Source organism: Polistes dominula, unplaced genomic scaffold, assembly GCF_049000335.1.
Source record: "Polistes dominula isolate Pdom_NZ unplaced genomic scaffold, Pdom_raw_medaka scaffold_35, whole genome shotgun sequence".
NCBI classification, from domain to species: domain Eukaryota; kingdom Metazoa; phylum Arthropoda; class Insecta; order Hymenoptera; family Vespidae; genus Polistes; species Polistes dominula.
Window position 1 is genome coordinate 1945001 of NW_028300968.1, and position 27510 is coordinate 1972510.

Consider the following 27510-nt stretch of genomic DNA (forward strand, 5'->3'; position numbering starts at 1 on the left):
ACAGTGCCATTTCCGCATCCCGGTGTTGGTTCGGCTAGCAAAGCAAGTCCAAGGAATTAATTGCAACGACCGTGTCTTAATTGATAACGAACGGGCATTAAGATTTCGCTTAATGTCTTTACTCAAAGACTAAAGTACTTCGAATAGAATGAGAATAAGAAGAAGACAAAGAGAGAAAGAGAGAGAGAGAGAGAGAGAGAGAGAATGATAAAACATAGCTGACGCCAAGGATCCCAGACACACATTCATACACACAAATACAATTCCAAAACTAAAATGAGAATCTTAAGGAGTAGAGAGGTGAAATAATGTTGAGAACAACGAGAAGGTTCTTCGTATTTGCATTAGCTAGCTAGCTAGCTAGCTAGCTATTCGTTTGACCCTAAAAACTGTCTGAATAATTGCACCAATGGTTGTACTCGTAAAGCCTGAGCAATATCGCAACGAGGATCACACTGGAAATCCGAAACTCATCTTCTCTCTTGCCGTTATTCTTCAAAGTTAAGAAAAGAAAAGAAGTGACTTTTAAAAACGTTAAAGTGTGAGAGACTGTTATACGACATTAATGTTACTTAGGGTATTTTTTTTTTTTTTTTTTATTTATTTCTTGTCCGTTGCGTGACTAAACCATGAGACTGTGGACAATTACTAGACGTGGTTGGTTAGAAAAATTTTGGGAGACTTTTTTCTAACTTTAGACGATTGATTGTCTGATAGATTTAACGTCTATTTATTGCTATTATAATAAATAATAAAATAATAATGATAATAATAATTTAAAAAAAATATTATTAATGGTTCTTTTTTTATCGTAGTTTATTTTGATCAGTAAATGTTTGTTCGAAAGTTTGTATATTTTTATTTTAATTTAATTTAATTTATTTTAAAAATGAAGAAAGGTATATTATATAATATAAATTATAATATATTTAATTAAATATATTATATAGTATATATTAATAAATATTTATTATTAAATATAATTATATTTATTCTAAATTATAATATAATATAATTAAAATAATTTAATTTAATTTATTTAAAAAAAAATAAAAATAAAATTATAATATAATATAAATTATAATATATTTAATTAAATACATTATATAATTTATATTATATTTTTAAAAATTTTAATATAATATATATTATTAAATATAATTATATTTATTCTAAATTATAATATAATATAATAAAAATAATTTAATTTAATTTATTTTAAAAATAAATAGAATTATAATATAAAATATAATATAAATTATACTATATTTAATTAAATATATTATATAATATATATTATATTTTAAAAAATCTTAATATAATATATATTAATAAATATAATTATATTATATTATAAATTATAACATAATATAATTAAAATAATTTAATTTAATTTATTTAAAAAAAAAATTATAATATATATTTAATTAAATATATTATATAATTTATATTATATTTTAAAAAATTTTAATATAATATATATTAATAAATATAATTATATTATATTATAAATTATAACATAATATAATTAAAATAATTTAATTTAATTTATTTAAAAAAAAAAATTATAATATATATTTAATTAAATATATTATATAATTTATATTATATTTTAAAAAATTTTAATATAATATATATTAATAAATATAATTATATTATATTATAAATTATAACATAATATAATTAAAATAATTTAATTTAATTTATTTAAAAAAAAATAAAATTATAATATAATATAAATTGTAATATATTTAATTAAATATATCATATACAATAATATATATTATATAAAAATAAAGTTTTTATTATAATATATATATTAATAAATATAATTATATATTATGCTATAAATAATAATAAAAATATAATTAAAATAATTTAACCTAATTTTTATATTTTATTCATATACGTAACATTTAATTAATCTCATATAAATAAACTCATAAAAATAAAAATCAATCATAATAAAAAATTCAATAATAGTACATAAAGAAAATCGATAAGTGGATTACTCAATTCGTGGTCAGACAATGAGATTCATTTCATAGGGTTGCATACGAACTTCATAAGATTGTAAAAAAAAAAAAAAAGAAGAAGAACATTTTTATACATGTAGAAATATAAAATAAAATAGAGTACTCTTAGAAAGTGAGCTCTTATAGAAAACTTGGTTGAAATTTCTTTTACGAAATTCAAATACTTTATTTGGTATCTATCTATCTATCTATCTATCTATCTATCTATTGTCAAAGTAAAATCGTAAAAGAAGGTTTCAATACTGGTTGGATTGTGAAGTCTGATGAACGTCCAAGAATAAGGGAAGTATATAATAAAAATAAAATAAAAAAAAATAAAAAAACAGAAAAGAAAAGAAAGTAAAGGGAATATACATGGATTGAAAAAAAAAAAAGGGTCGATTTCTTCTTTTCGTATCGTCGCGTGTCCAACCAACGATGGTCGACAACCAACAGTTACATACATGACGAATAATACCACTGCACAATGTATCGGATTTTACGAGTAACTCTGTTACAACCAACAACAACAAAAAAAAAAAACAAGAATAAAGTAAAGTAAAGGAAAAGAAAAGGAAAAGGGAAAAAAAAAGGAAATAAAGGTGACGGGGTATACGCGAGAATTCTCATTGGTCTCGACAAGTAAAAAGAATAAAAAAAAAAAATACAAAAGGAAAGAAATAGAAATATAGTGGGTGGGTTAAGGGAGGGAGGAAGGAGGGGAGGGGGTGGTGGTGAAAGGGATAGAAAGAAGGAGAGAGAGAGAGAGAGAGAGGAGGTTAGGAAATAAGCGTTGGAAGGCACTCAGATTTTATTACGTTATTTTGTTAATGCACTCGGTAGGTCCCATGAACCACCACCACCACCACCACTACCACCACTACCATATCGCGAGTGTAAGAGAGACTTTTTGTCCAAACGAAAAATATTATGTCCCACGGTCAGAAAACTGGCTATGAAACATCTTTATGATTTTTCCTCTTCCATCGAATCCAATGGTTGGTTGTTCCTACGTTCATGGAATTTTATACTTACCTATATCGTATAATAAATGTACAACTTTGCGTTAGTTTCGTAAAAGAAAAATAATATAAGTATTATTCCTTTTGCTACCTTTTACGAGAAGTTGAGTGAACAAGGGATGGAATGAGTGAGAAGGTTGAAGGTAGGAAAAGGGAGGAGGAGGAGGAGGAGGAGAAGGGGGCGGAAAGAAACTTAATAATGAAGAAGAAACCATACCGACTTAGTAAGTAGAAATAGTAGGTAGAGACGACAATAAGACACTGATAAGGGAAAATTCGTGTTTCCTATGGGGAAAGACCAAGCTTATAAACGGTTTAAGCCAATGGAAAGTCATATCAACGAACCTTTAGTCGTAACCAGTTGACTCACGTACTTACAACATATTTTCTTTCTTTCTTTCTATCTATCTTTTTTTTTTGTATATTTCTTCCTTGTCTTTTTCGTTCTAGGTGCACGCGATGATTCTTTTTACTTTAATTCACATTTGTTCTTATTTTTTCTATTCCTTGTTTAAACTTGATGATTGATTTTTATTAAAGAGAAATATTCAATAGATAAAACAATATATGCGTGTATCGAATAATATTAGGTCGTCCTAAATATTTACACCATGTGTTTAATACGTCTATCGACGTGGTGTACACGTCACTCGCAGTTTTGAAACAAAATTATCTCGACGTGTGTGGCACGTCGTCTTTATAGCGCAAGTGGTTAAAATATAATAAAGAAGGGGTGCCCTGCCACGTTTTGCTGTCCGATACACGAATTGCCTTATACCGCCCTCTGTTAGAATCTTATCGAACTAACAGAGATAATCATGACTCTTTGTTAATAAACAAATAATTCGCAATTATAAATTGAGATATAAATTATCCTATCTTTCAAGTTGGATGAAACTGCATACAGTGTTTAAAATTTGATTAAAATCGGTTCAGTAGTTTAGGAGTTCATTGCGTACAAACAACGTGACACGTAATTTATATATATTAAAAAGAAATATAAAAAGTTTAATAATAAAATAATAAATAATAAAAAATATCCGTTAGCATTCCGCAAATATTTGTACCACTGCTAGTAATTATTTATAACAAGTATTATTTTGAAATATTTATTTATAGAATTTTTGAAATTTTGTTTATTTTTATTTTTTTATTTTATTTTATTTTTCAGTGCTTTCTTAAATAATGCATGAGCACATTTTAACTACAGATAACAATTATCAATCGAAGATACTGTAGCATCTTAAGCATAAAGCTTAAAAACATTTGGCTCTGCCACGAAGCTTACGAAGCTTTAAGGGATATAGATATTAATATAAATAATAACATTATAATATAATAAATAATATTTAATTACTAACAATATAAAATTACTAAAAAAAAAAAATACATTATTAAAATATTTTCATTTGTACTGAATTGAACTTAACAAGAATGATTTTCTTTTAATGCAACATTGAAAGATACACGTTGAAAATATTAGAAAGAGTAATGGCGACACCTCATAGAACAGTGTGTATAGGTTTTCGCGTGACTGTTTAGACAAAAAAAAAAGAAAAAAAAACACGTTAAATAATGTAAAAGACTCGTTGGTACTTCCCGTGACTCAGGAAAAGGAATTTACCAAGAGACTACTCTCCAACACTATTAATCTACATAAACACGTTAATACATATATATATATATCTCAACTATAATACTAATGCTTTTACCTATGGTACTACTCTTTTATAAAGTAGATCAATAAAACGCGTACTTCTTTAGGAATGTTAGACTTCGTCATCCAGGTAAAAAAAGAAAAGAAAAGAAAAGAAAAGAAAAGAAAAGAAAAAACAAGAAAATAATCGAACAAATCGCGTTTAAAGTCGAACGAACGAACGAACGAACGAATGATTGAAACTACATTACTATATAATCTTTTATTTTTATTTTTTAAACATTAACAATTTTATTATACTCCATTCCACGAAAGGAATTTTTGGCATAATACAAGAGTAAAGAGTTTATATTTTTATGGTTGTACAAAAGCGTATTGAACGAGAAAAAAAAAAGAAAAAGAACACAAGTTTAAGGTCCTTTAACATCCACGACCTTGTCGGCCCTTTTTCTCGCGGTTTCTAAGTGAGAAAGAAAAAAAAAAGAAAAAAGAGAGAGAGAGAAAAAAATAAAGGGTGTAACCCTTCACACATCCCATAGCGTTCTTTGATTTACGGTGTGCGACGGAAATTATTACCACCGTAAAAAAAATATCTTCGGGCGTATTTATTGACAGAGAGTGAGTAAGAGAGAGAAAGAGAAAGAGAGAGAGAGAGAGAGAGAGAGAGATGCGAAAAATATTATTACGATGAGAAGGGTTGCCCTTAAAACGACAAGACTGTAGTTAAAGATGGTCCTTAAACGGGCTGTTGTAAAGCTTCAAAAAAACCATTCGCATAAACGTATCATCTCGTGAATGCAGTCAGTTTTGTTTTGTTTTTCTTTTTTGTTTTTTTTTGTTTTTTTGTTGGTACATAAGGAGAGCACATTCTTCGGCTAATGCACTATTAACTTTTTGACCATCTACAACTGCTGCTCCTGGCGTTGAGTTTTGCACGTGAGAAGTTTGAGAAGGTGAAGGAGGATGAGGAGGAGGAGGAGGATGAGGAGGATGAGGAGGATGAGGAGGAGGAATATCGTGCATAGTAACGATTACGACGAGTAAATAATAAATCTTCCTACATAACGGTCTTGAAACTGAACTTAACTCGTTACATATAATAATCACTTTCCTGGAACACTTCGTGTGCATTATTATTATTATTATTATTATTATTATTATTATTATTATTATTATTTTGTTTTTAACTTCTTTTATCGTAGTATCATTCGTTCGAATTATGTCTGCATTATTTTTTCATTTCTAAATGTATATTAAACATTATTATTAAATTATTATAAGTTATTATGTTAGATGTACTTTTGATTCATTCTAATGTTACATCTTTGTTTTATTATTATTTTTATCAGAAAATTTTTCTACAAAATTCATTTAAAAAAAAATATATATATATATATCAAACTTATTTATATATAATATATTATAAATAATAATTAATATTGTAATAATGTATTAGAAAGTAAAATGAATTCATAGTAGTAATATAATAGTAATAATTAATAATGTAATATTAATTATTAATATTATATGTAATATAATAATGTAATAATGTATTAGAAAGTTAAATAAATTAATAGTAGTAATATATAATAGTAAGAGAGTATAATAATAAATTAATAATAGTAAAAAACTTAATAAAATAGTAATAATTAAAATATAATATTAATTATTAATATTATATATAATATACACGTCCATAAATTATTAAAAAAACAAAAAAATAGATGACCAAAATTTATGAATATTTGTTGAATCATGATAGAATAATTTTAACCACCTACTGTACACACACACATACACATTTATAAATATAATAAACGAAGAAACAAAAATTTCATTTAATCGAATGAACAAGTAGACATTAAAGTTATAAATTATCGAAGCTAACAATTCGATATGCTTTTCGAGTCACGAGAAAATACATCAGTCACCTAACACGTACACATATATATAGATATATATACACCTACGATTAGTAATACCATCCCCCTCTCACCCCTAAACAAAAATACGATGCAACAACGGTGTTACCAGCAGAACTTTAACATGGTTTTAGGTGAAGCTCGACTAATGGTTTTTCGACGAGCACCAAATAAACTATCATGAAAGATAATTCGACAACCGTGAAGAGCACGTGTCTGGATCGTTAAGGGAAATGTCATTTGTACCTGTATTAAAAGACAACTACATTTAAGGGCATGACATCTACTAGGATCATTAGATTTACACATGCATATATACCCCCTACTATTTTACTACCACTATTATACATCCGGTAATCGTTGCAACGTCCAACGACACATCGAGTCTATGGGGAAAGACGATACATCATAATTCAGGGTAAAGCTAGTTGTACCATAGAATCCAACCTTCAACTTTCACTCCCCCTTTTACCTCTAACATCCCTCAGGTCTTGGGTGAATATCGATGTTAGAAAACACGCGATTCTTTCAACAAAACTTTACTTACATGAAACCATAATACGCATACAATGAAAAAGAATATTATCATATATACGTTTCAATGTCTATAAAATATAAATGTGAGTTTTAAAAGTTATAATAAAATATTTATGAAAAATTATAATACATATTTTGAACATGGGTATAAAAATATTACTTTTAGGTTCATAACGAAAAAGTAATATCGGTTAGTTGATAATAAAAAAATAGTCATAGCTTGAAACCCGCAAAATCCTGGCTTCAGTACTCTCTTCCGTTCTCATTTTACGTATTATGACGCAATTTCCGTCCAATCGGCTAAAGAAATAGTACCAGACTTTACCTTATGAAATGTATTTTATACAATAACCCGAATAACGCGAGAGAATACGAATACGTGGAAAAGTTTCTATGAAAATTGTGATGTTTTTTTTAAAATTGAACCAGTTGACTGTTGAAACGTTGCTTGAATTTGTTAAAAATTCTACATGAAAATTCACATTTTCATTTTTTCTTTTACGTGTTTTAATATTACTTTATATGTGTGTAGGATTACAGTGTTATATTCAGTATGTTACAAAATGAACAAAATATAAAGTTTGTATTTCCAGCATAGACAAAATTTTATTCATACAAAATTAATTGTTTTGTAAACTTTTTAATTTATTGATATGGAAAGTATCAAAAGAATTGATATTAAAGTCTGAAAATAATGACTCGAAGATAATGATTAAACCAATTTTAATATTTGGCCGCACATAGTCGTAGGACTGAAAAGGAACATGTTGTTATGTGGAGCTTCCTTACGTGAAACAGCTTTTATAATTTCTTGAGACATAACTCCGCCAATTATGGCACAAACTGGACTAATTTGGGCATACAAATTTTCCCTAAATTTAAAATCAAATAATATAATGAGAAATAAGTTTGTTTTTATGCATTTTGTCAGTTTTAGAGATAAATACATGAAATAATACATACTCTGACAGATATTTAACTACATCTTCCAATTCGTATTTGTCTGCAATCGTTTTGATTTCCTCTTGGAATTTTTCGGAATTTCTTTCACTAGGTAAAGGATCCCTGTTATGTTTTTCACGATAATGCAACATTGCTGTAAAATAAAATAAAATGAAAATATTGAAAATTTTCAAATAATCTCATAAAAAAAAATAAGATACTTACTCATCAATCCATAATACATCACTGCATTCTTTGTAGGTACACGACTTTTGTCTAAATCAACGATAGTTTCAAAAGAAACAAATGTATCCTTGCGTTTTTCAGCAACAACTATTTTTTCAACTCGATTTTTAGATGAATTATCTCCAGTAACAGGTATTGTCTTAGTTTGTACAACATCCCTAAACAAAACATAAGCTCCTTATATTAATATCAAATTATAGAAACATATAATTTCTAATAAAATAAATAACTAACTCGATATATTCATGTTCCATTAAATCTGCAAAAGTATATCCGAAAGAACCCCAAACATCACCAGCGAAGAATTTGATATTGTGTTCCCTGCATATCTTATTAATTCTTTTTAATTGAGTAATAGTACACTGTATAGCACAAATGACATTGAAATTACTGAAAAATTCATCAGGTTTATCATCCACATTTGCAGTATCTGCCTCAACTGCAACCATAGGATTCAAATTTTGTGCTCTTTGCAAAGATACTTCTGCTCTCTGTAAATATATATATATATATAATAGTATATATAAATAAAATGTTTAATTGTATATTAAATGAATTGTTATAAAACTACTTACATTTTTACCTATTTGATTATGAGGTAAAAAGAACTGAGAACAGGTATCTTCTACTGTCATATTTCTATGATCTAAAAGTGTCACTGTTTTAACACCCACCAATATTATATTTTTGGCAACTTCAGAACCAAATCCATTCATTCCAATAATCAAAACTTTTGCTGTTCTTAATCTGCAAACAAACAATTGTACTTATTATTAATTATATAAATATTATTTCTAACATTTAAAACACATTTGTTTTTAATATTAAATAATACTTCTTATATTCTAAATTATGTTATACATTTGTGGTTATAATATTTATCAAAATTCATTACCATTATTTAAGACTACATAAAATAATAAATAAATGTATTATCATAAAATTTTGACTATGTTTAAACACCGGTTAACATTTATAGGTTAGAATTATCATACTTACCGTCTCTGTGATTCTACACCCCATAAACGAATTTGCCGATCATATAATTCAGCCTCGGCATCCGTTAATTCTATTACGTTATTTTTATTCTCAGTCATGATTCAAATAATAAAATATATATCTCAATAAGAAAAGCAAATAGTTTTGATACAAAATGTTAATATTGTCGCCAAACACGATTCAGTACTGTCAACATAATCATTTTCCCGCTTTAAATATCAAGTCTAGTAATAATTAATGCCATTTCTTTTTGTAGGTTATGTCGTCCATAGTTTTACGAAAAATCATAACAAATGTATGAAGAAAACAAACGCAATATTAAATATAATTTAAATTATAAACTAAATAATGTAAGTTTACTCTTTACAATAATAATAATATGCAATAAAAAAAATATCTATATAGGAATATAAATGTTAGGTTGGTAGTACTGGATATTTAGTAATTAGGGGGGGCGTTTACAGTTCAGTCAGTGATTGTTATCCTTACGAACGATATATTATTTTAAAAGTATTATTCAACAATGTGCGGTAAATTTATGAAAGCACACGTAAACCGATCAAAATTAAATTATATTCAATTAAATTATTGTTAACGATAGTATGAATAGATTAAAAAATTCATTAAAGAGATTTAGGTTAACCTCAAAAAATCACAACATGACGTTCCAACGATCTATCATCTGAGTATTATTGTATAGATATATATATATATACATATATGTATCAGTGTATGTACACATTAATGAAAATATTGAAATTATTTCTATTTTATATAATAATTAATAAGCGTAAGTGTTTTAATTCATATATACTTTTTAAATATATATTTTTATTTCATCTTGAATAATTATTTTATAAAATTTAGAATATAATTTATTCGACTTGTATTAAATTTAACAAATTTACTATACCCAATTTTATCAATTTGATATTTGATATCATTTAAAATTATCATATTAGAAAAACTTTACACCATTTATAATAATTTATTTTTAAATAACATATATTAATGTTTTAATATTTTATATCTAATGATAAAACATATTTTGGATATTATATATTGATAAAAGTAATGTCTATTTATAGAGAATATAAAATTTATTTTATAATTAGTATTTTGATATTATAGATGACTAAATTAGGTGTAAAAGTGTTTATCATAAAATGATACTTGATAAACACGTATATATATTTCTAGGGGGATTATCTTTAACCATTTGACCTAAACGTTGCGAAAGTTGACCTTAAAGCAATAAGTAACACTCGTTTTAACATCTAACTGCATTGACCTCTTATAATTTTTTAATATAATTATGTGTTTATTATAAAAATCATATTTAATTATATTGATATATGTATATATGTAATCTTTGAATTACTAAAATTATTAAAATGAACATATTAAATATCACATTATATATATATTAAGTTTATGTAATACAAGATTTTTGTATTTTTAGCATGAAAAATGAATCTACTCGAAGAAGAATGCGTTGACAAGATTTTTATATACAAATTTCCAACATGTACAACAAAACAAGAATATGTATTAGAAATACCTTTAAAAATTCCATATCAAGGTTCAATCAAAGAATTAACGTATAGAATTATGTCGTCATTTAAATTACCATGTTATGTGGAATCAGATTTAATGGAAACAATAAAACGTACTATTAAAGAATTAACTTTACAATATTATGATGAAAAATCTGAAAAAGTTATAGAAGCTACGAAGAATGGTGATCTGAATATAGAAGACATTATTAAAAATTGGGAAAAGATATATAAACAAAAAACAGTTGAATATGCTGATCCAATAGGAACAACTGATGAAGAATTATTTGCTACGGCTTATCATAGATTAGTACATTCGCCATCATTAGAACCAATTTTACAAGCTGAACATAAATATGGTAGAGATGTAACAGAAGTTATTCAAATGAGAAACACAGATTATGAACAACTCACTCAAAAGTTAGTACATATATATATATATATATCTATGTGTTAGTTACCACGTTACTTAGAAACAAATATTTGTATTCTTATGCGAACAATCTTTGACAGATGATAAGTAGAGAAAAATAATATGTATCAATAATAATTCAATTAAAACTTTACTAGCAAAGAGAAAGGTCAAGATTACAATATATCTTTAGTAGACAAATGTATGGAAAAATAAATTATGACTTGTATAGACTTTCTTGCATAGATTAACTCAATAACTTAAATAAGGCAACGATCGATTTAACTATACTTCATTGCAACATATTAATTATCTTCAACTAATTGATAGATTTATTAGGTTCGAGTTGAGACAAATATTTTCTTTCCAATACCGATAAACTTTTATAGACACACCATCGTTTTATTTATAACAGATTATCCATCTATTCTTTTATATATATATATACGACAATATGAAAAATGTAATTAGAAGTTTCATATTGAGATTAAATTTTCTGATAAATTATAAATTTTAATCTTTTCGCTACGGAAGGTTTCACTGTAAAACCGATTTATGTTTATATTACATTTGTTCAAATTAAATTAAAAACAAATTAAAAAATGAGCCAAATGCTATCGATATTCAATATGCCTAACAACAAAGAAATATCCGGGGGTTGATGGTCAAACGGTATCACGTTGTCGAATTCTATAGCTAAATCTCGTACAAATATAGTCGTCGCGCGGATGCCGAATATATACGGCACCCGTACACACAGGTCGTCACGTGGATGCCGTATATTTACGGCACCCGTAACGAAAGGTTTAAATAAATACGATAGATATTATCATGTTAAGTATAAAATAATTATAAAGCATAGTTTAATTTCGAATGCAATTGTTTTACTATCATTAAGGACAAACAAATCAGTAATGAAGAATGAATAGAAAAAAAGCATGGTCGACTTTCAGACAAACGGAAGAAATGCGTGTTGCTGTAGAAGCTTTGGAAGCTGGATCAACTGAAAAATCAATAAACGATATGGCAGGTCGTCATTTTGAAGAACAAAGTTTACTACAGGGCCATTGGGGTTCGAGAGTTGATGCTTTAAAATTAGAACAAAGACGACAGTATCGTAATTGGATTATGAGATTATTGGAAGAACAACAGACGAATATGTTACCAACTCCTGTGTAAGTTTCTTATTTTTTAAGATCACCTATAAAAGAAGAAGACAAGAAAAATATGAAGAAATTAATGATAAAAATGAAATTAAGGGGTTCTCCGATGATACCAATGCCACCATTGAGACCAGGCTTAGGTACGTTTGTACCAAACGAAGAAAAACAAACGTCAGATTATCCCGTGCTCGAAGAAAGTTTCACCATACATTTAGGTTCACAAATGAAACAAATGCATAATATACGAATACTCACCGGTGATGTTCTTGATTTTTGTCGTACGAAAAAAAGTGATTCAGGGTAAAAGAACCATAAATGTTAAACCTTTGTTTGAACTAAGGTTCTTGTAGTATTGGGTTGGCAAGAAAGTAATTTCAGTTTTCTAGTGTGAAATATAACTCAATTGTTTCTAAACTAATAGTTGTTAACAAAATTACACGGAATTTGTTTCTATAGAAACCTAAAAGTGTTAACTATCAAACCTCAAAAGAACAAAATTCTAACATTAACAAAAGAATAACGAAACAAACATTGGTGCAAGCCGAAATTACTTTCTTGCCAAACCAATACATGTTAACACTTAGTTTGAACTTAAACAATGTTTCTTTAAAACGTTAGGGATCCAACACCGCAGAGATTACAAACAGCGTTAGGATTGTATTCAAATGATTTGTGCGGATTGGTTTTGTTAAGCGACAATCATCTTGGCAGTTATTCTGGAATTACCAAAGGTGTTGGATTGTTTAATATATTCTTTCTTAATTATAAATTTAATTAATGAGATATATATTTTAATGCATATGGGTGGGATTGTAGAATTGTGTTCGATATGTCAATTGACGACTGAATTTCATTTTCCTCCGATTGATGAACAATTGGAAAAGATTCGTGACGATGTTAAGGAAGCTGTCGCATGGCGACAAGCTCATCATCGTGAAGGAAGTGATCCACAGGTAAAATATCACATCAAATCTTCTTCTATTATTATTATTATTATTATTATTAGAAAAAGAAGATTATAATGTTTCATTATTTTAGACAAAAAAACCACCACCAATGAGTAAGACATTGCAAACAGGTGATGTTTTTATTACGAGACATTCCAATTTAGCACAAGTCCATGTCGTATTTCACATGGTTGTCAATGATTCGTTAAGATCTGGTAGGTGATGTATTATTTAATATAATAACAAGAAAAACTAAATGGGGAAACGTACTTTTTAAAGTTAACAAATTATAGGTGATATTAATTCAAGGCATCCAGCCATTTTGGGATTGAGAAATATATTAAAAACAGCTTGTTGCAATGACGTCACTACATTGACCATTCCAGTTCTTCTAGTTCATGAAATGACAGAGGTCAGTTTCATAATGTTATTAGAATAAAATTGTAATTATATTCGACAAATTTGTAAATTGATCATCAGGAAATGACAGTGGCATGGTGTACCAAAAGAGCCGAACTCGTTTTCAAATGTGTCAAAGGTTTTATGATAGAAATGGCATCGTGGGGTGGAGCTGAATTAAAAAATTTACAATTTCTCGTACCTAAGGTACACTTATTAACTTAATCGTTAACAAATTCATCTGATTTATTTAAATATGTTATTTTTTTTTTTTTTTTATTATAGGGAATGTCGGAAGAAGTTTTTGGAACTCTAGCAACAATGTTACCAAGCATATTTCGTGTATCTAATCCATTGGTATTTAAAGCTACGAGTACACCACAAACTCCTAAAAAATGATCGCAAATCTTGCCTTTGTTATTGAAGAAACATTTTTTTTCTCACAAATATTACGATATTTGTTACTACGTGTCACCGTATATCTCAAAACTCAATAAATATATATATATCGTTCATTTTGAACGAATTAAAATGATACGAACGCTGTGAATAAACCGTTTAAACTCTTAATGAGCTTTCTTTTTGTTGTTGTTGTTGAAATTTATTTCGCACCGTCAAACCGATAATTTTGTAAAATATCTTTCTGTCTTCGTCTTATTTATGGTTTTTTTTTTATTTATTTGTTATATATATATATACGTATAAGAATATGAATCGAACCGAATCAAAATGAATTAATAATATTGCAAAATAAAATACTGTGCGTTAATAAAATGACGATAACAATTTAATAAAAAAAAAAAAAATTGATATTATATTTGATAATGAAATAAATGATCTTCTTTTAATTTACGAGTACTCGAGCAATAACAATTTGTATCAAAGATCAAAAGGGGCAATTCAAAAAAAAAAGGATGAAGAAGAAGAAGAAGATAGATTATACCTGAACGTTATTAATATTATTACTATTATTATTATTATTAATGTATAAAAATTTAATAAATTTTGTCGATTTATTTATCACGTGTACAAAAAAAAAAAAAAAAAAAGACAAGAAAAAATTGATAAAAAGTCAGCACAAATAAGTATAAGATATCATTATTTTTAACTGCAAATTAATTTAGCAATCGAGAAAGAAAGAAAGAAAGAAAGAAAGAAAGAAAGAAAGAAAAAGAAGAAGAAATCTTTATCGTCGTTAGACATTCGGTTCATCTACACGAAGAGTCAGAAATTATCACGTTCACCCTGTATTTTTATTCCCAAAGAAACATATTATACAGAATTGATTACATTTTATAATAATTTGTGCATTGAATATTTTATTGAAGGAAGATTTCTTGTTTTATTTTTTATTTTTTATTTTTTTTTTTTTTTTATCATCACATTGATCAAAGTTTTTTGTAATCCAAAATCAAAGAAGACCTTTCGATCATGCGATCAACGTGAACAAAAATTTGCAATGTAAAATATTTGATATCGATTAAACGTTTGATGATTAAAAAAGAAAATAAAGAAAGGAATTATGCGTACGATTGAAATACAATGATGATAATAATGATAATAATATTATAATTAATTTAATAGTCGTATGTCGTATTAACAGAAAAAAGAAACAAAAAATCGAACACGTAGGAGAATTAAATGCTAATAATAATAATCGTCAATTTTATCATAAAAAAAAAAAAATGAAGTACGTTCGCCTCAAGAACGATTCTGAACTTTTGATTTGAACGTATTCTGTTATTACAAGTGCCCCGGTTATATACAAAAATGTATTTTTCATTCTAAAAAAAAAAAAAAAATAAATAAATAAATAAAATTATCTTTCAAAGTTATTATTCGAATTAAGTTGACGATATAAAATAAAGGAAAAATTTAGTAATAAGAAAAATTCTAGAAATAATAATATTTAAAATGATGTGTTTAAGTATTCGTGTTACAATTGTTCTTTCAGATAATGTTAATCAATTTATAGATAAAAATTAATCGTATTATTAGATTATACAGAAAATTATCATTCGAAGATTGAACGAATAATATTTAAAATATAAAATGTTGAATATATTATTATTATTATTATTATTATTATTATATAAAAATTATAAAAAAAATTTATTTCTATCAAATTATTATTATATTTTTATAAATATTATATTTTAATTATATTTTTATAATATTTTTCATGATTTAAGTATTATAACATTATTTTTCTATGTATTATTGATAATTCAAATTAAATTTGTGGAATTATTGAATGAATAATAATTGCAATTTGCAGTTACCACAAACGAACCCCGAATAGTTCGGCACTGGGATGAAAGAAGACTCAGGGACTGTCGCTGATGAATTCGTTGTCATTCCACTGGTGGATCGTTTTGTGAGAAGCATTTATTCCAAGTTTAAGTCTCTCGAAGTTATTAAACGAAAGGATCTTCCCAAACGATTTAATATATTAGATCAATTTATTATTTGATTTTTAAAATTTAATATATATCAAAACAACAACAACAACAACAATAACAATAACAACAGGAAGAACAAATTTTGGATAAATATGTCGCTTGGAATATTTTTCATTTTAACTTCATTCCTGTCTTTCGTTTCGGGAAATATGGTGGGTGGTGTTTCACCTATTATCATCATCATCATCATCATTATCATATTATCATCATGATCATCGTTATCTTCACTTAGTGAATATTGACTTTAGTGATTGTTTATTTAATTAATATAATCAAAACGGACAATTCGTAATCGTTTCGGAAATGTGTGACACTATGAAATATCTTCTTCCGGTTTTGTTATCTCTTTCCTTCGTGTTATATTTCCTTATTTTTCTCTTTGTCTTTTTAAATTTTCCAAATGAAATCTTACGAATGATACGAATTCACAAAATACGCGCCGAATTTTTTTTTTTGTATTTTGAACTAACGTGTGTGTGTGTGTGTGTGTGTGTGGGTGTATGTGTAAAATGTTTTTTGATCAGGAATCGGATTAATTGAAACAAAACACGTAATTTTAATATTATTTTTGTTATTTATCTTTACGAAATAAATAAACAATTAATAAACTAAACTTAACTTAATAAATAAATAAATAAAGTAAATAAATAATTTGTTAGATAATTTATTATTAAATTAAATATATAATATAAAATTATATTTAAAAAAATATTTATAAATAAATAAAATATATAAAATAAAATATAATATAAAAAAAAATATTTATAAATAAATTAATATAATAAATAATATAAAATAAATAAAAATAAAATAATATTTAATATAATTTATTAGATTAAAAATATCATTAATAATTCATTATTATATAAAATATATTTTTCTACAAAATAATGAAAAGTTTACTGGACAATATTTCGAAAAAAGAAAACAATTTTCTTATATACTTAAATTAATTATTTAAAAAAAAAAAAATAATTAAACAAAATATGAATTCATAATAGAACTGTAATTTGATTAATCTTTCGAAGTATCGAATTTTCATTCACAAATATCATTTGTTAATAAAATTATATCAATATTGTTTTATATTTTTTTTTCAAAGTCGTTAAAAACTTTCAAATGTGTTGCTTAAAAATGTTCTTTACAAGAAAAATAAAAAAAATGAAATAGTTACGAATGTTGATATTTTTAGGTAAATCTTACGAATAATGGTTTAAAGAAAGAAGATTTCTTTTTGAAGATACAAACGATGATATCTTTAAGCGAAGTGACGGATCTGATATTACGTCAAAATCAATTCGACAGTTTTTTAGATTGTTCAACGAATTTGAGTTCATTGAAAACGTTGGATCTATCTCAAAATCATTTACAACGTTTTTTCTTTCTCTGTAAAGACGAATACAATCTTCAGGTGTTAAATGTCAGTCATAACAAGTTGGAATACATCGATGACAATGCGTTAAATAACAGAATACCAAAATTAAAAATATTGGATTTATCATCTAACAAACTTTCTATCGTCAATGAGACCATGTTGGAACATTTAAAGGTACGTTTTTTATTTTTATTAAAAAACAAAAAAAAACAATTCGAAAGGGTTTCGAACAAATTAAAAATGGCGAGTAAAATTGACAAATAGTTTTTCTTGTTTTTTTTTTTTTTTTTTAGATTTTAGAATTTCTTTCGTTAGCTGACAACCCAATTGGCGATGGAATACACGAAAATGCATTTTGGCCATTGACCAAATTGAAACATCTCGATTTAAAAAACATTTCGTGTACATTCTTTTCCGCGGAACTTTTTAAAAGTCTAACAAATCTTTCAACATTGGATTTATCATGGAACCCGATAAGTACGATTCCATTGTTACCGATAAACTTAGAAAAATTGGATATATCAGGAACGCAGATATTTCTATTGGGTGGATTATATTTGCCACGTTTGAGAGAATTACAAATGAACAATATGCCAAATTTGACAAGAGTTGCGTTAAATGATTTAGAAAATTTAACGAGTTTGGAGATATTATCGTTGATCGGTTGTAGAAATTTAGTTCAATTTACGGTTTGGCCTTACCGTGGTACTTTATTACCAAGATTGCAACGTTTATCGATAGATGATTGTGCTTTGGAAACATTGGAATATGATCTTCGTTTGATATTACAAAGAACAGCGGTTGTAAGTCTACGGGATAATCCTTGGAAATGTGATTGTAGAATGCAATGGGTTAATATTAATAATTCTTCGAAAGAATTAAACACGGAGATAAGGTAGGAAAACAGAATTTTTAAGGTTAAGAATGGTCCTATGTAGTTTCAAGTATTAATTCATAGATGGCAGTAGGAATACCTTTTATTCAAATGATATATTTTGAAATATAATATATTTAAATAATTTGATTTAATTATTTTCAAAATTATATTATATTTTAAATATATTATTATAATATATTTCAATTAATATATTTAATTATTATAATTATTAAATATATTATATTTAAATATAGAATTTAAAAGAAAGAGGTATTAAATTATATATATTTATATTTAATATTATTTAATATTTTTATTATATAATAAAATTATATTTATATTATTCTAAATTATTAATTTATTAATTATTAATATTATATTTATATTATTTATATATTTTATAGAATTTTATTATATTATTATAATATTATATTATTTTATATAGTTATATAGATAAAATAATACTATTTATAATATGGTATATATAATATATACTAATTTATATACTAATTTATATATATAATATATATTATATATATATTATTATATCTATTTAAGTATATATAAAATATTATATATAAATTATTATATTTATATTATTTATATATTTTATATAATTTTATTATATTATTTTATATAGTAATATAAATATGATAATAATATTTATAATATAATATATATAATATATACTAATTTATATAATATATATTATATTATATATATTATTATTATATCTATTTAACTATATATAAGATATTATATAAATTATTATATATTTATTTATATAATATATTATATAAATAGAATATTTTATATATATTATATTATATTATATTATATTATATTATATTATATTATATTATATTATATTATATTATATTATATTATATTATATTATATTATATTATATTATATTATATTATATTATATTATATATTAAATAATATATATAAAATTTATAATATTATTATAAAATATTAATTAAAATAAATATTAAAAATATAATAGTTATTAATTAATATAATAATATTAAAATTAAACAATTAATATTAATATTATATAATATAAATATCTATATATATATATATATATATATATATATATAACGTGTAATACCTTTATTATATATATAGTATATACCTTTATTTTTAATATTTATTAAATAATTTGATTATATATATAAATATATTTAAATATCCTTTAATTATATAACAATTTATAAATAAATATTTTTAGGTGTTCCATGCCAGATAAACATCGTAGTAAACTTCTCAAAGAAATTCCAATTTACGAATTAGAATGCGACTCGATGTCAACCATTTTTTATCCAATTTTATGGACTTGTATAACATTACTGATACTAATAATTATTCTTCTAAGTGTTTTCTTCATCGTTAAAAGACAAGGTGGACAATGGACTGTTCGAAGACGAAATCAGGATACCGTTACGTATACAAACGTTGTAGAATCTTCAAATGATTTGATAAGAATATTAACTGTTAGTGATAATCACGATCGTAATGACGAATGAAGGAAATAAAGAAAGAAATTACAACAACAACAACAACAACAACAACTAATTACGAATTTAAATAACAACAACAATTCAACATTGAAATAAAAAAGAGACAATATTGTGCCCATAATTATGAAAGTGGTTGAAGTCAAAATTAAAAAAAAACAAAAAATGAGTTTATCTGTCATTACGCATTACATTATTTTCAAATAAATAAATTCAATGTAATTTTCATAATATTGTACAAAAATGAATCGTTAGATATTGTTTCTGATTTGTTTTTTTCAATATTACATAAAATTCATACAATGTTCAAATAGAAACCTTTAAATATTTCGAAACAAGTGATATGACATGACTTAAAACACTTTCATAATTATGGGCACAATTATCGTTTTCGAACCAACATTAATATTTTCTAATTACGATTAGAAATAATTGTTAAATATTTTTTGTATTTTTTTATATTTTTTTTTCTTTTTTTATACAGACACATGTGTACAGTACTCCTCTTTTTTTATCATCAATTTATAATATTGCGTTACTTTAATATAACAATTGAGATAATATAATTATAGTTAATTTGTTATTAGGACAAAATATTAATTTAATAATTAAAAAAAATATATATATATATATATATATATATATAATTTTTCGATTATTTTTATTATAAATATCGAATTTTTGTATATTAGACGATAATTTTTAATTTTATCTTATCAATTCTGTTTGTTTTTTTTTTTAATTTAAATTATATCTAATTAAATATACATAAAAAAAAGTTAAATCGATGTGAATAAAACAAATAAATATAATATATTATAAAAATGATTAATATTATCTAAAGTGGATCAAAAACTAATGTCGTTACTACGCAAGTCAAATTATTTCTAATAATTTAAATCGAAACATTGATTAATTACTTTTATCGTTGCAATATTAAAAATTTTGCAAACCAAATAGAAAAAGATAGTTGATAACGTCTTTAATTAATTAAAATAATTAACCTAATTATTAATTAAAAATAAAAACTTGATTTGAAAAATTTATGTTTGAGTTTTGAGGTTAAGAAACGACATTACTTTCCAAGCCACCATATATATTGATTTATATATAATATTATAGTGTTTTTTTTTTTTTTGATTGAATATAAATTTCTTTTATGTATATAATCGATTATTATTAAAAAAATAAGAATATTAATGAAATGATCTATAGATCAAGGCTCTTCTTATTGGTGCCATTATCATTTTCTTTTTCTCTTTCTCTCTGTCTTTTTTTTTCTTTTTTTTTTTTTTTTTACAAAACCCGATTCACCGGTTAGCAATTACAAGTTGGAGTACCAACCCAACGTATGCTTGGTAATATTCGATAATAGTTATAAGTTCTTTGTAAACGAATAAAACACTTTTGTCGGTAGGCATTCAACTGTTTTTCGAAACCCTTTACCTTTCGAAAACCTTGTCCGTAAACTGTGTTGCCATACCACAAAAGAATGAAGTACAAAGAGGGAAAATGGTTGATTGCGTTCGAATAAAACTGAAGAGATGGAATACTAGTTGTAATAATAGTAGTAGTAGTAATAGTATAGTTGTTTTTTTTTTTTTTTTTTTTAATTTTCTTTTACTTTTGTCCTTTTTCTTTATTACTTTCTTCAAAGGCAAACAATCGTATATACAAATATTATATCGTTTCTAAATCTTTGATACATATATAATGATGGGGTAAATAAATTAGGATAATTCATTTTAAAAGAGATTTCATATATGAATTAAATGAAATTCATTTTCTATTGAAAATTAATTATTTATTATTATTGGTATAAATTTATGTAGATTGTGTATATATTTTAATTTATATATTTTTATATATTATATCATTATAATTGTGTATAGAATTTGATATAATATATGATAAATTTGGTTTGAAATTAAATTTACAATATTGTATATAAAATACAATATATATTGTAATTTATTTAATAATTATATATATTATATAATTTATATAACAATATAAAAATATATTTAAAATAAATATAATAAAAATATATAATATTTTATATACAATAAATAATATAAAAATATATATAATAATATAATATATATAGTATTTAAATATATAAATAATATATAATATAATTTATATAACATTATACAAATATATAATATTTAAAATAAATACAATAAAAACATATAATATTTTAATATATATATATATATATATATATATATATATATATATATAATAAATAATATAAAAATATAGATAATAATATAATATATAATAATTAAATATATAAATAATATATATGTAATATATAAAATATATAAAATTAAAAAATATATAATATAATATATAAATAATTATATAATACAATTTGCATATAATAATATAAAATACAATATATTATATTGTAATTTATACAACCTAAAATGAAACATTATCTCGCAATAAAAAATACATATACAAAAAAAGATTCACATATTTATATATATATATATATATATATATATATATATATATATATATATATATATATATATATATACACCATAGATCAAAATTCAATATTACAAATATAACAATTAATAACAAATAAGAGTTTCCACCATAACGTGAATCGATACGATAATAAGAAAAATGAACGATCCATCGAAGAATATTACAACTACCCTCAAAAAACCAGGCACCCAAAGAAAAAAAAACAACAACAACAAAATCAAATAAAAAAAAATAGAAAATTATAAGAAAAGATGAGAAAGAATTCTACAAAAAAATAAAAATACAATTTTTCATATAGAAAAAGGTAGAGATCTCGTCTTCTTCTTCTTCTTCTTCTTCTTTTTCTTTTTCTTCTACTTCTTCGCAAAAGGAAACACGATATCCATCTCTCGTTCTTGGCTTGTTGGTCCGCCCACGTGTTTTACGTTGACCGTTAAAATTTGCCTCTTCTTGTGCAGAAAGCTCGCGACATCATCTCGTTCCCCTGGTAGGAGCCAGTGTATTATTTTTCCACCGGTTTGCCAAATTGGCTCGCACGGAATCTCGAATTACTCGACACTCGATATCACCAGGAGGATAAAACTTCCACCTACCTTGTGCACACCACCCTTCCTTCTCTTCCTTCACCCCTCTCTCTCTCTCTCTCTCTCTCTAACACACACATACTTACAAATCCACGATTTCTCTCATACATATATACACACGCGTTTATTGTATCTCATCTTTATCATAGGAACCAATGATGAACGTTTCAAATGAAATTGACGATACTTCATTCATTCAATATGATACTTTTATCTATCTTTCTCTTTCTATCTTGTATATATTCTTATATGTTTAATATTTTTTTTCTCTGTTCTACACAAACCCATGATTTCTCTCACACATATATGCACATGCGTTTATTGTATCTCTATCTTTATTATAGAAACCAATGATGAACGTTTCAAATGAAATTAAACGATACTTCTTTCTTTCATTTAATGAACACTTTTATCTATCTATCTATCTATCTCTTTCTATATTGTCTATATTCTTATATTTTTATTATTTATATTTTTTTTACACTCTTGCATTTATATTTTTTTCTTTCTTGTACACTATTGCATTTATTCTTTTTTTATATTTTTTTGTCTCTCTTATACACTAATATTTTTGTTTATTTTATATTTTCTTTCTCTCTTGCACATTATTACATTTATTTTTCTTTTTTAATATTTTCTGTCTCTCTCATACACTAATATTTTTCTTTTCGTTTCGTATTCTCTTTCTTTCTTATACACTATTGCATTTTTATTTTATATTATCTTTCTCTCTTATACACTCTTGCAATTATATTTTCTTTCTCTCTTGCACACTCTTGCATTTATCTCTTTTTTTATATTATCTTTCTCTCTTCTACATTTTTATATATATATATATATTTTTTTTAATATTCTCTTTCTTTCTTCTACACTTTTTATATTATCTTTTTTAATATTCTCTTTCTCTCTTATACACTCACATTTCTCTTATTTTAATATATTCTATCTCTCTTGTACACACATATTAAACTTTTTATATATATATATATTCTCTGTCTATCTCATTCTGTTTCTTTTTAACCATCATCGTGGGCTGCCTCCATGATCTTCTCCCTTACCGTAATACGTCGGTCTTGCATATGGGGGCTCTCCATACACGACCCGTAACCCAATAGGCTTCCCGTAGGAAGATCATGCTTCGGTACAAAGGCTGATCGCTACATCGCACGCGATCACGATTCACGTCAGAGAAACTGATGATCTTCATAGCACCATTTGCTCGATTATTATTCTTTCTTCATACCTAGAGCTAGATATTAGTGGCTTTCGTACCTGCCCCTCACCCCCCCCCACCCACCCTCAATCTCCTCACCCAACCCAACCCCCAACGTAAAATCCCATCAATATACTCTATGACTTTTTTCTTTTTTTATTTTTATTATCACATCTATCATGAAGTTTATCGTTATGTTTGATTATAGATAGTTTTTCTTGGTTTTGTTTATTATTATTATTATTATTATAATTATTATTTTTTTTTTTGTATTTTTCATATAATATAGTATTTATTATAGTATTTTATTTATTAATGTAATTAATGTAATTTCATTTATTAATGTATTGTATTGTAATGTAAATATATAAATATATAAATTAAATTAATAATAATAAATATATATATATTATTAATATAACTATACCTTATATAATATAAAATTACTATAATTATATAATAACTATATTTATATATATATATTATAAATATAATTATAACATATATATATATATATATATATACTATAAATAAGATATTAATACTATACTATTTATAGTAAATATATATTATATATATTATTACTATTTATTTATAGTAATTATATATTATAGTAAGTAATTATATTTATAGTAAAGGTATTAGTATGTATTATAATTAGTATTATAATAATATAATAATTATAGTATTTATTAATTATATAATAATTATATAATATAATAATGTATATTATATAATATAGTATTATAATATTATATAATTGTAAATATTGATTTATAGTATTATTTATTATTTAATTTTGTAAAAAATTTACATTAATATATTTTATATAAATATTACATTAATAAATAAATACTATAAATAATATATTTATACTATACTATTTATTTATAGTAATTATTTATTATAGTAAGTAATTGTATTTATAGTAAAAGTTTATTTATTTATAGTAATATATATAATATACATTATTTATAGTATTATACTATAAATATATATTTATAATTATATAATATTATAATACTATATATTATATAATAACTATAATATTTTATTTATAATATATACTATAATATAAATAACATATTTATTATTATACTATATATATTTTAAATAAATAAAGAATTAATAAATATAATTAAATAAAGAAAATATCTAAAATATATATATATATAATAACTACTATTTATTTTTAATCCTAATTACCAATATACAATTGAAATTACACCATAATAAATTAATATTTTCATTTAATTATAACTAATCATTTAATAATTCATTCATTAACAAATTGACGTATTATTCTCTCTCTCTCTCTCTTTCTACCTTTTTTTAATTATAAAACCAATAAGATCCTTTTCTTAAAAGAACCAATGAACGTCATAACCGGATATGATAAAAACAAGCAGCAGGTAGATACAAGAACTATAAATATAGTTTATTAAATCCTGTTTTGAAATTACAAACTTTGAATTAGCTTTTCTAAATGTTAGCATTGTAACAATAACAAAATTCTTTTTTATTTTCCTATATATATATATATATGTCTGTATGTGTATGTGTAGGTGAGCATATGTGCGTTCATATACGTCAACTATTGGCGTATACTGCAACGAGGGGGTTCCATAATGTAAGTTCATCGGTTGCGCGCTGATGCGTACGTAATCCCATGGTGCTTACCGATAGCATCATGGGTTTTATTTTCATTATTCATTTGTTCGGCTGTTCCCCATGGATGGTTCGAAAGCTTACACGTATAACCCCATGTTTCTATGCCACTTTAATCAGATAAAACCGTGACGAACATGCCGAAAATCGTTTCGCGATTAATCATATCTCCATTTTTTTTTTCTTTTTTTTTTTTTTCTAAAACACACCATGTAAATATCTTTATCTTATATATATATATTTATGTTTTAAATATGAGTAAAATATTTTAAATAATTTTTTATATAAAAAAATAAATTGTACAATTGCATGTGTAGAATATTTGTTTCTTTTTTTTTCTTTTTTGAAAGAAAAAAATTAATTGGGTCATTGAAAAAAAAAAAGGAAAAAAGAAATTGTATTGTTCTATAAACAATGAAATAATTTAACTATAGTATAGCGTGTGATAGGATGGATTATATATTGTCTCTTCATTAATTTTCAATGAATAGAAATAAATTGGCTATCTTGAATAATCAATCTTGAAAAGTTTGGAATAATAATAATAATAATATTAATAATAATAATAATAATAATAATAATAATTGTGACGAAGGAAATCTTAGATTTTGTCAAAAGGTTTAAGTAGTTCGTTAAATTTAGTTTCAAATAAAGAATACTTTCATGATGATAAGATGGTTGAACTAAAATAATTAAACTATCGGATTAATTATCTTGAGAGTTGATTTAACGAATCGTAAACCGTTTCTAACGTTTTAGTTATGTTCAAAGGAAAGAAAAAGAAAAAGAAAAAGAAAAAAAAAGAAAAAACTTTATCGTGATAAATAAGATTTTAATAAAATCAAAATTATAATTGTATTGTATAGAAAATTAAAAGAGAGAAGAACGATTCTTTTTTTTTATTTTTAAAAACTATTGTAGTAGTAAAAAAAAAAAAAAAAAACTTAAATATAATATGATAAATAATTTAAATTAAACAAATATTTAGATTCATTTAAAATACTGTTAATTATGAATAGAAAAAAAAAATTCACAGTAATTCTATAAACGTAAAAATTAATTTTGAAAATACTACAAAAAATAAAACGGAAATTAAAATACAACATTACATAAAAATTAATTTACAAGATATATAAATAAAATTATATATATATATATATATTTTTTTTTTTTAAATTAATTTATATAATAATATATTATATAATATAATTATAATATAAAAATGTATAAAATTAATTTATGTAATAATATATTATATAATATAATAAAATTATTACTTATAATTTTATTAATAAAAAATATTATATATATATATAATAATATAATAATAAAATAATAAAATAATATATATAATATAATAAATATTTAAATATATATAATATAGAATAAATAAAAATATAATATATAAAATAAAATATAAGATAAAATAATGTTTAATATAATATAAAAAATAAAATAAAATATATATATATATTTTAAATTAAATTTTA

General features: G+C 23.7%; 3 protein-coding genes across 4 annotated transcripts; 2 read left to right on the top strand and 1 right to left on the bottom strand.

The window, feature by feature from the left end:
• Positions 1-7636: 7636 nt before the first annotated feature.
• Aos1 (SUMO1 activating enzyme subunit 1) lies at positions 7637-9542 on the bottom strand. Its single transcript, XM_015327495.2, has 6 exons — positions 9341-9542; positions 8917-9088; positions 8576-8832; positions 8321-8499; positions 8117-8249; positions 7637-8025 (listed from the first exon to the last, which is right to left on the bottom strand). The coding sequence occupies exons 1-6, from the start codon at positions 9436-9438 to the stop codon at positions 7866-7868; spliced, it is 999 nt and encodes a 332-aa protein (XP_015182981.1). The 5' UTR covers positions 9439-9542; the 3' UTR covers positions 7637-7865.
• Positions 9543-9775: 233 nt separating this feature from the next.
• Positions 9776-14387, top strand: LOC107069850 (FERRY endosomal RAB5 effector complex subunit 3). 2 transcript variants are annotated; one of them, XM_089173194.1, is made up of 11 exons: positions 9776-10130; positions 10541-10598; positions 10803-11316; positions 12262-12483; positions 12568-12771; positions 13090-13202; positions 13288-13424; positions 13510-13633; positions 13712-13830; positions 13899-14024; positions 14103-14387. In XM_089173194.1, exons 3-11 carry the CDS (start codon positions 10811-10813, stop codon positions 14214-14216), a joined length of 1665 nt encoding a protein of 554 aa, XP_089029320.1. In that variant the 5' UTR covers positions 9776-10130; positions 10541-10598; positions 10803-10810; the 3' UTR covers positions 14217-14387. The 2 variants fall into 2 exon arrangements, with proteins under 2 accessions (XP_089029320.1, XP_015182982.1); XM_015327496.2 differs by lacking the exon at positions 10541-10598.
• Positions 14388-16099: 1712 nt separating this feature from the next.
• LOC107069851 (uncharacterized) lies at positions 16100-20633 on the top strand. Its single transcript, XM_015327498.2, has 4 exons — positions 16100-16431; positions 17472-17828; positions 17948-18549; positions 19768-20633. The coding sequence occupies exons 1-4, from the start codon at positions 16372-16374 to the stop codon at positions 20060-20062; spliced, it is 1314 nt and encodes a 437-aa protein (XP_015182984.1). The 5' UTR covers positions 16100-16371; the 3' UTR covers positions 20063-20633.
• The last annotated feature ends 6877 nt before the right edge of the window (positions 20634-27510 follow it).

Coding starts and splice junctions, on each gene's coding strand:
- Aos1 (XM_015327495.2), bottom strand. CDS start 9,438: ATGACTGAGAATAAAAATAACGTAATAGAATTAACGGATGCCGAGGCT. Junction 8,833..8,916: donor ATAATCAAATAGGTAAAAAT/GTAAGTAGTTTT, acceptor ATATATTTACAG/AGAGCAGAAGTATCTTTGCA. Junction 8,500..8,575: donor ATGGAACATGAATATATCGA/GTTAGTTATTTA, acceptor TGTTTTGTTTAG/GGATGTTGTACAAACTAAGA.
- LOC107069850 (XM_089173194.1), top strand. CDS start 10,811: ATGAATCTACTCGAAGAAGAATGCGTTGACAAGATTTTTATATACAAA. Junction 13,425..13,509: donor GTGAAGGAAGTGATCCACAG/GTAAAATATCAC, acceptor TCATTATTTTAG/ACAAAAAAACCACCACCAAT. Junction 14,025..14,102: donor TACAATTTCTCGTACCTAAG/GTACACTTATTA, acceptor TTTTTATTATAG/GGAATGTCGGAAGAAGTTTT.
- LOC107069851 (XM_015327498.2), top strand. CDS start 16,372: ATGTCGCTTGGAATATTTTTCATTTTAACTTCATTCCTGTCTTTCGTT. Junction 16,432..17,471: donor CTTTCGTTTCGGGAAATATG/GTGGGTGGTGTT, acceptor TGATATTTTTAG/GTAAATCTTACGAATAATGG. Junction 18,550..19,767: donor GAATTAAACACGGAGATAAG/GTAGGAAAACAG, acceptor AAATATTTTTAG/GTGTTCCATGCCAGATAAAC.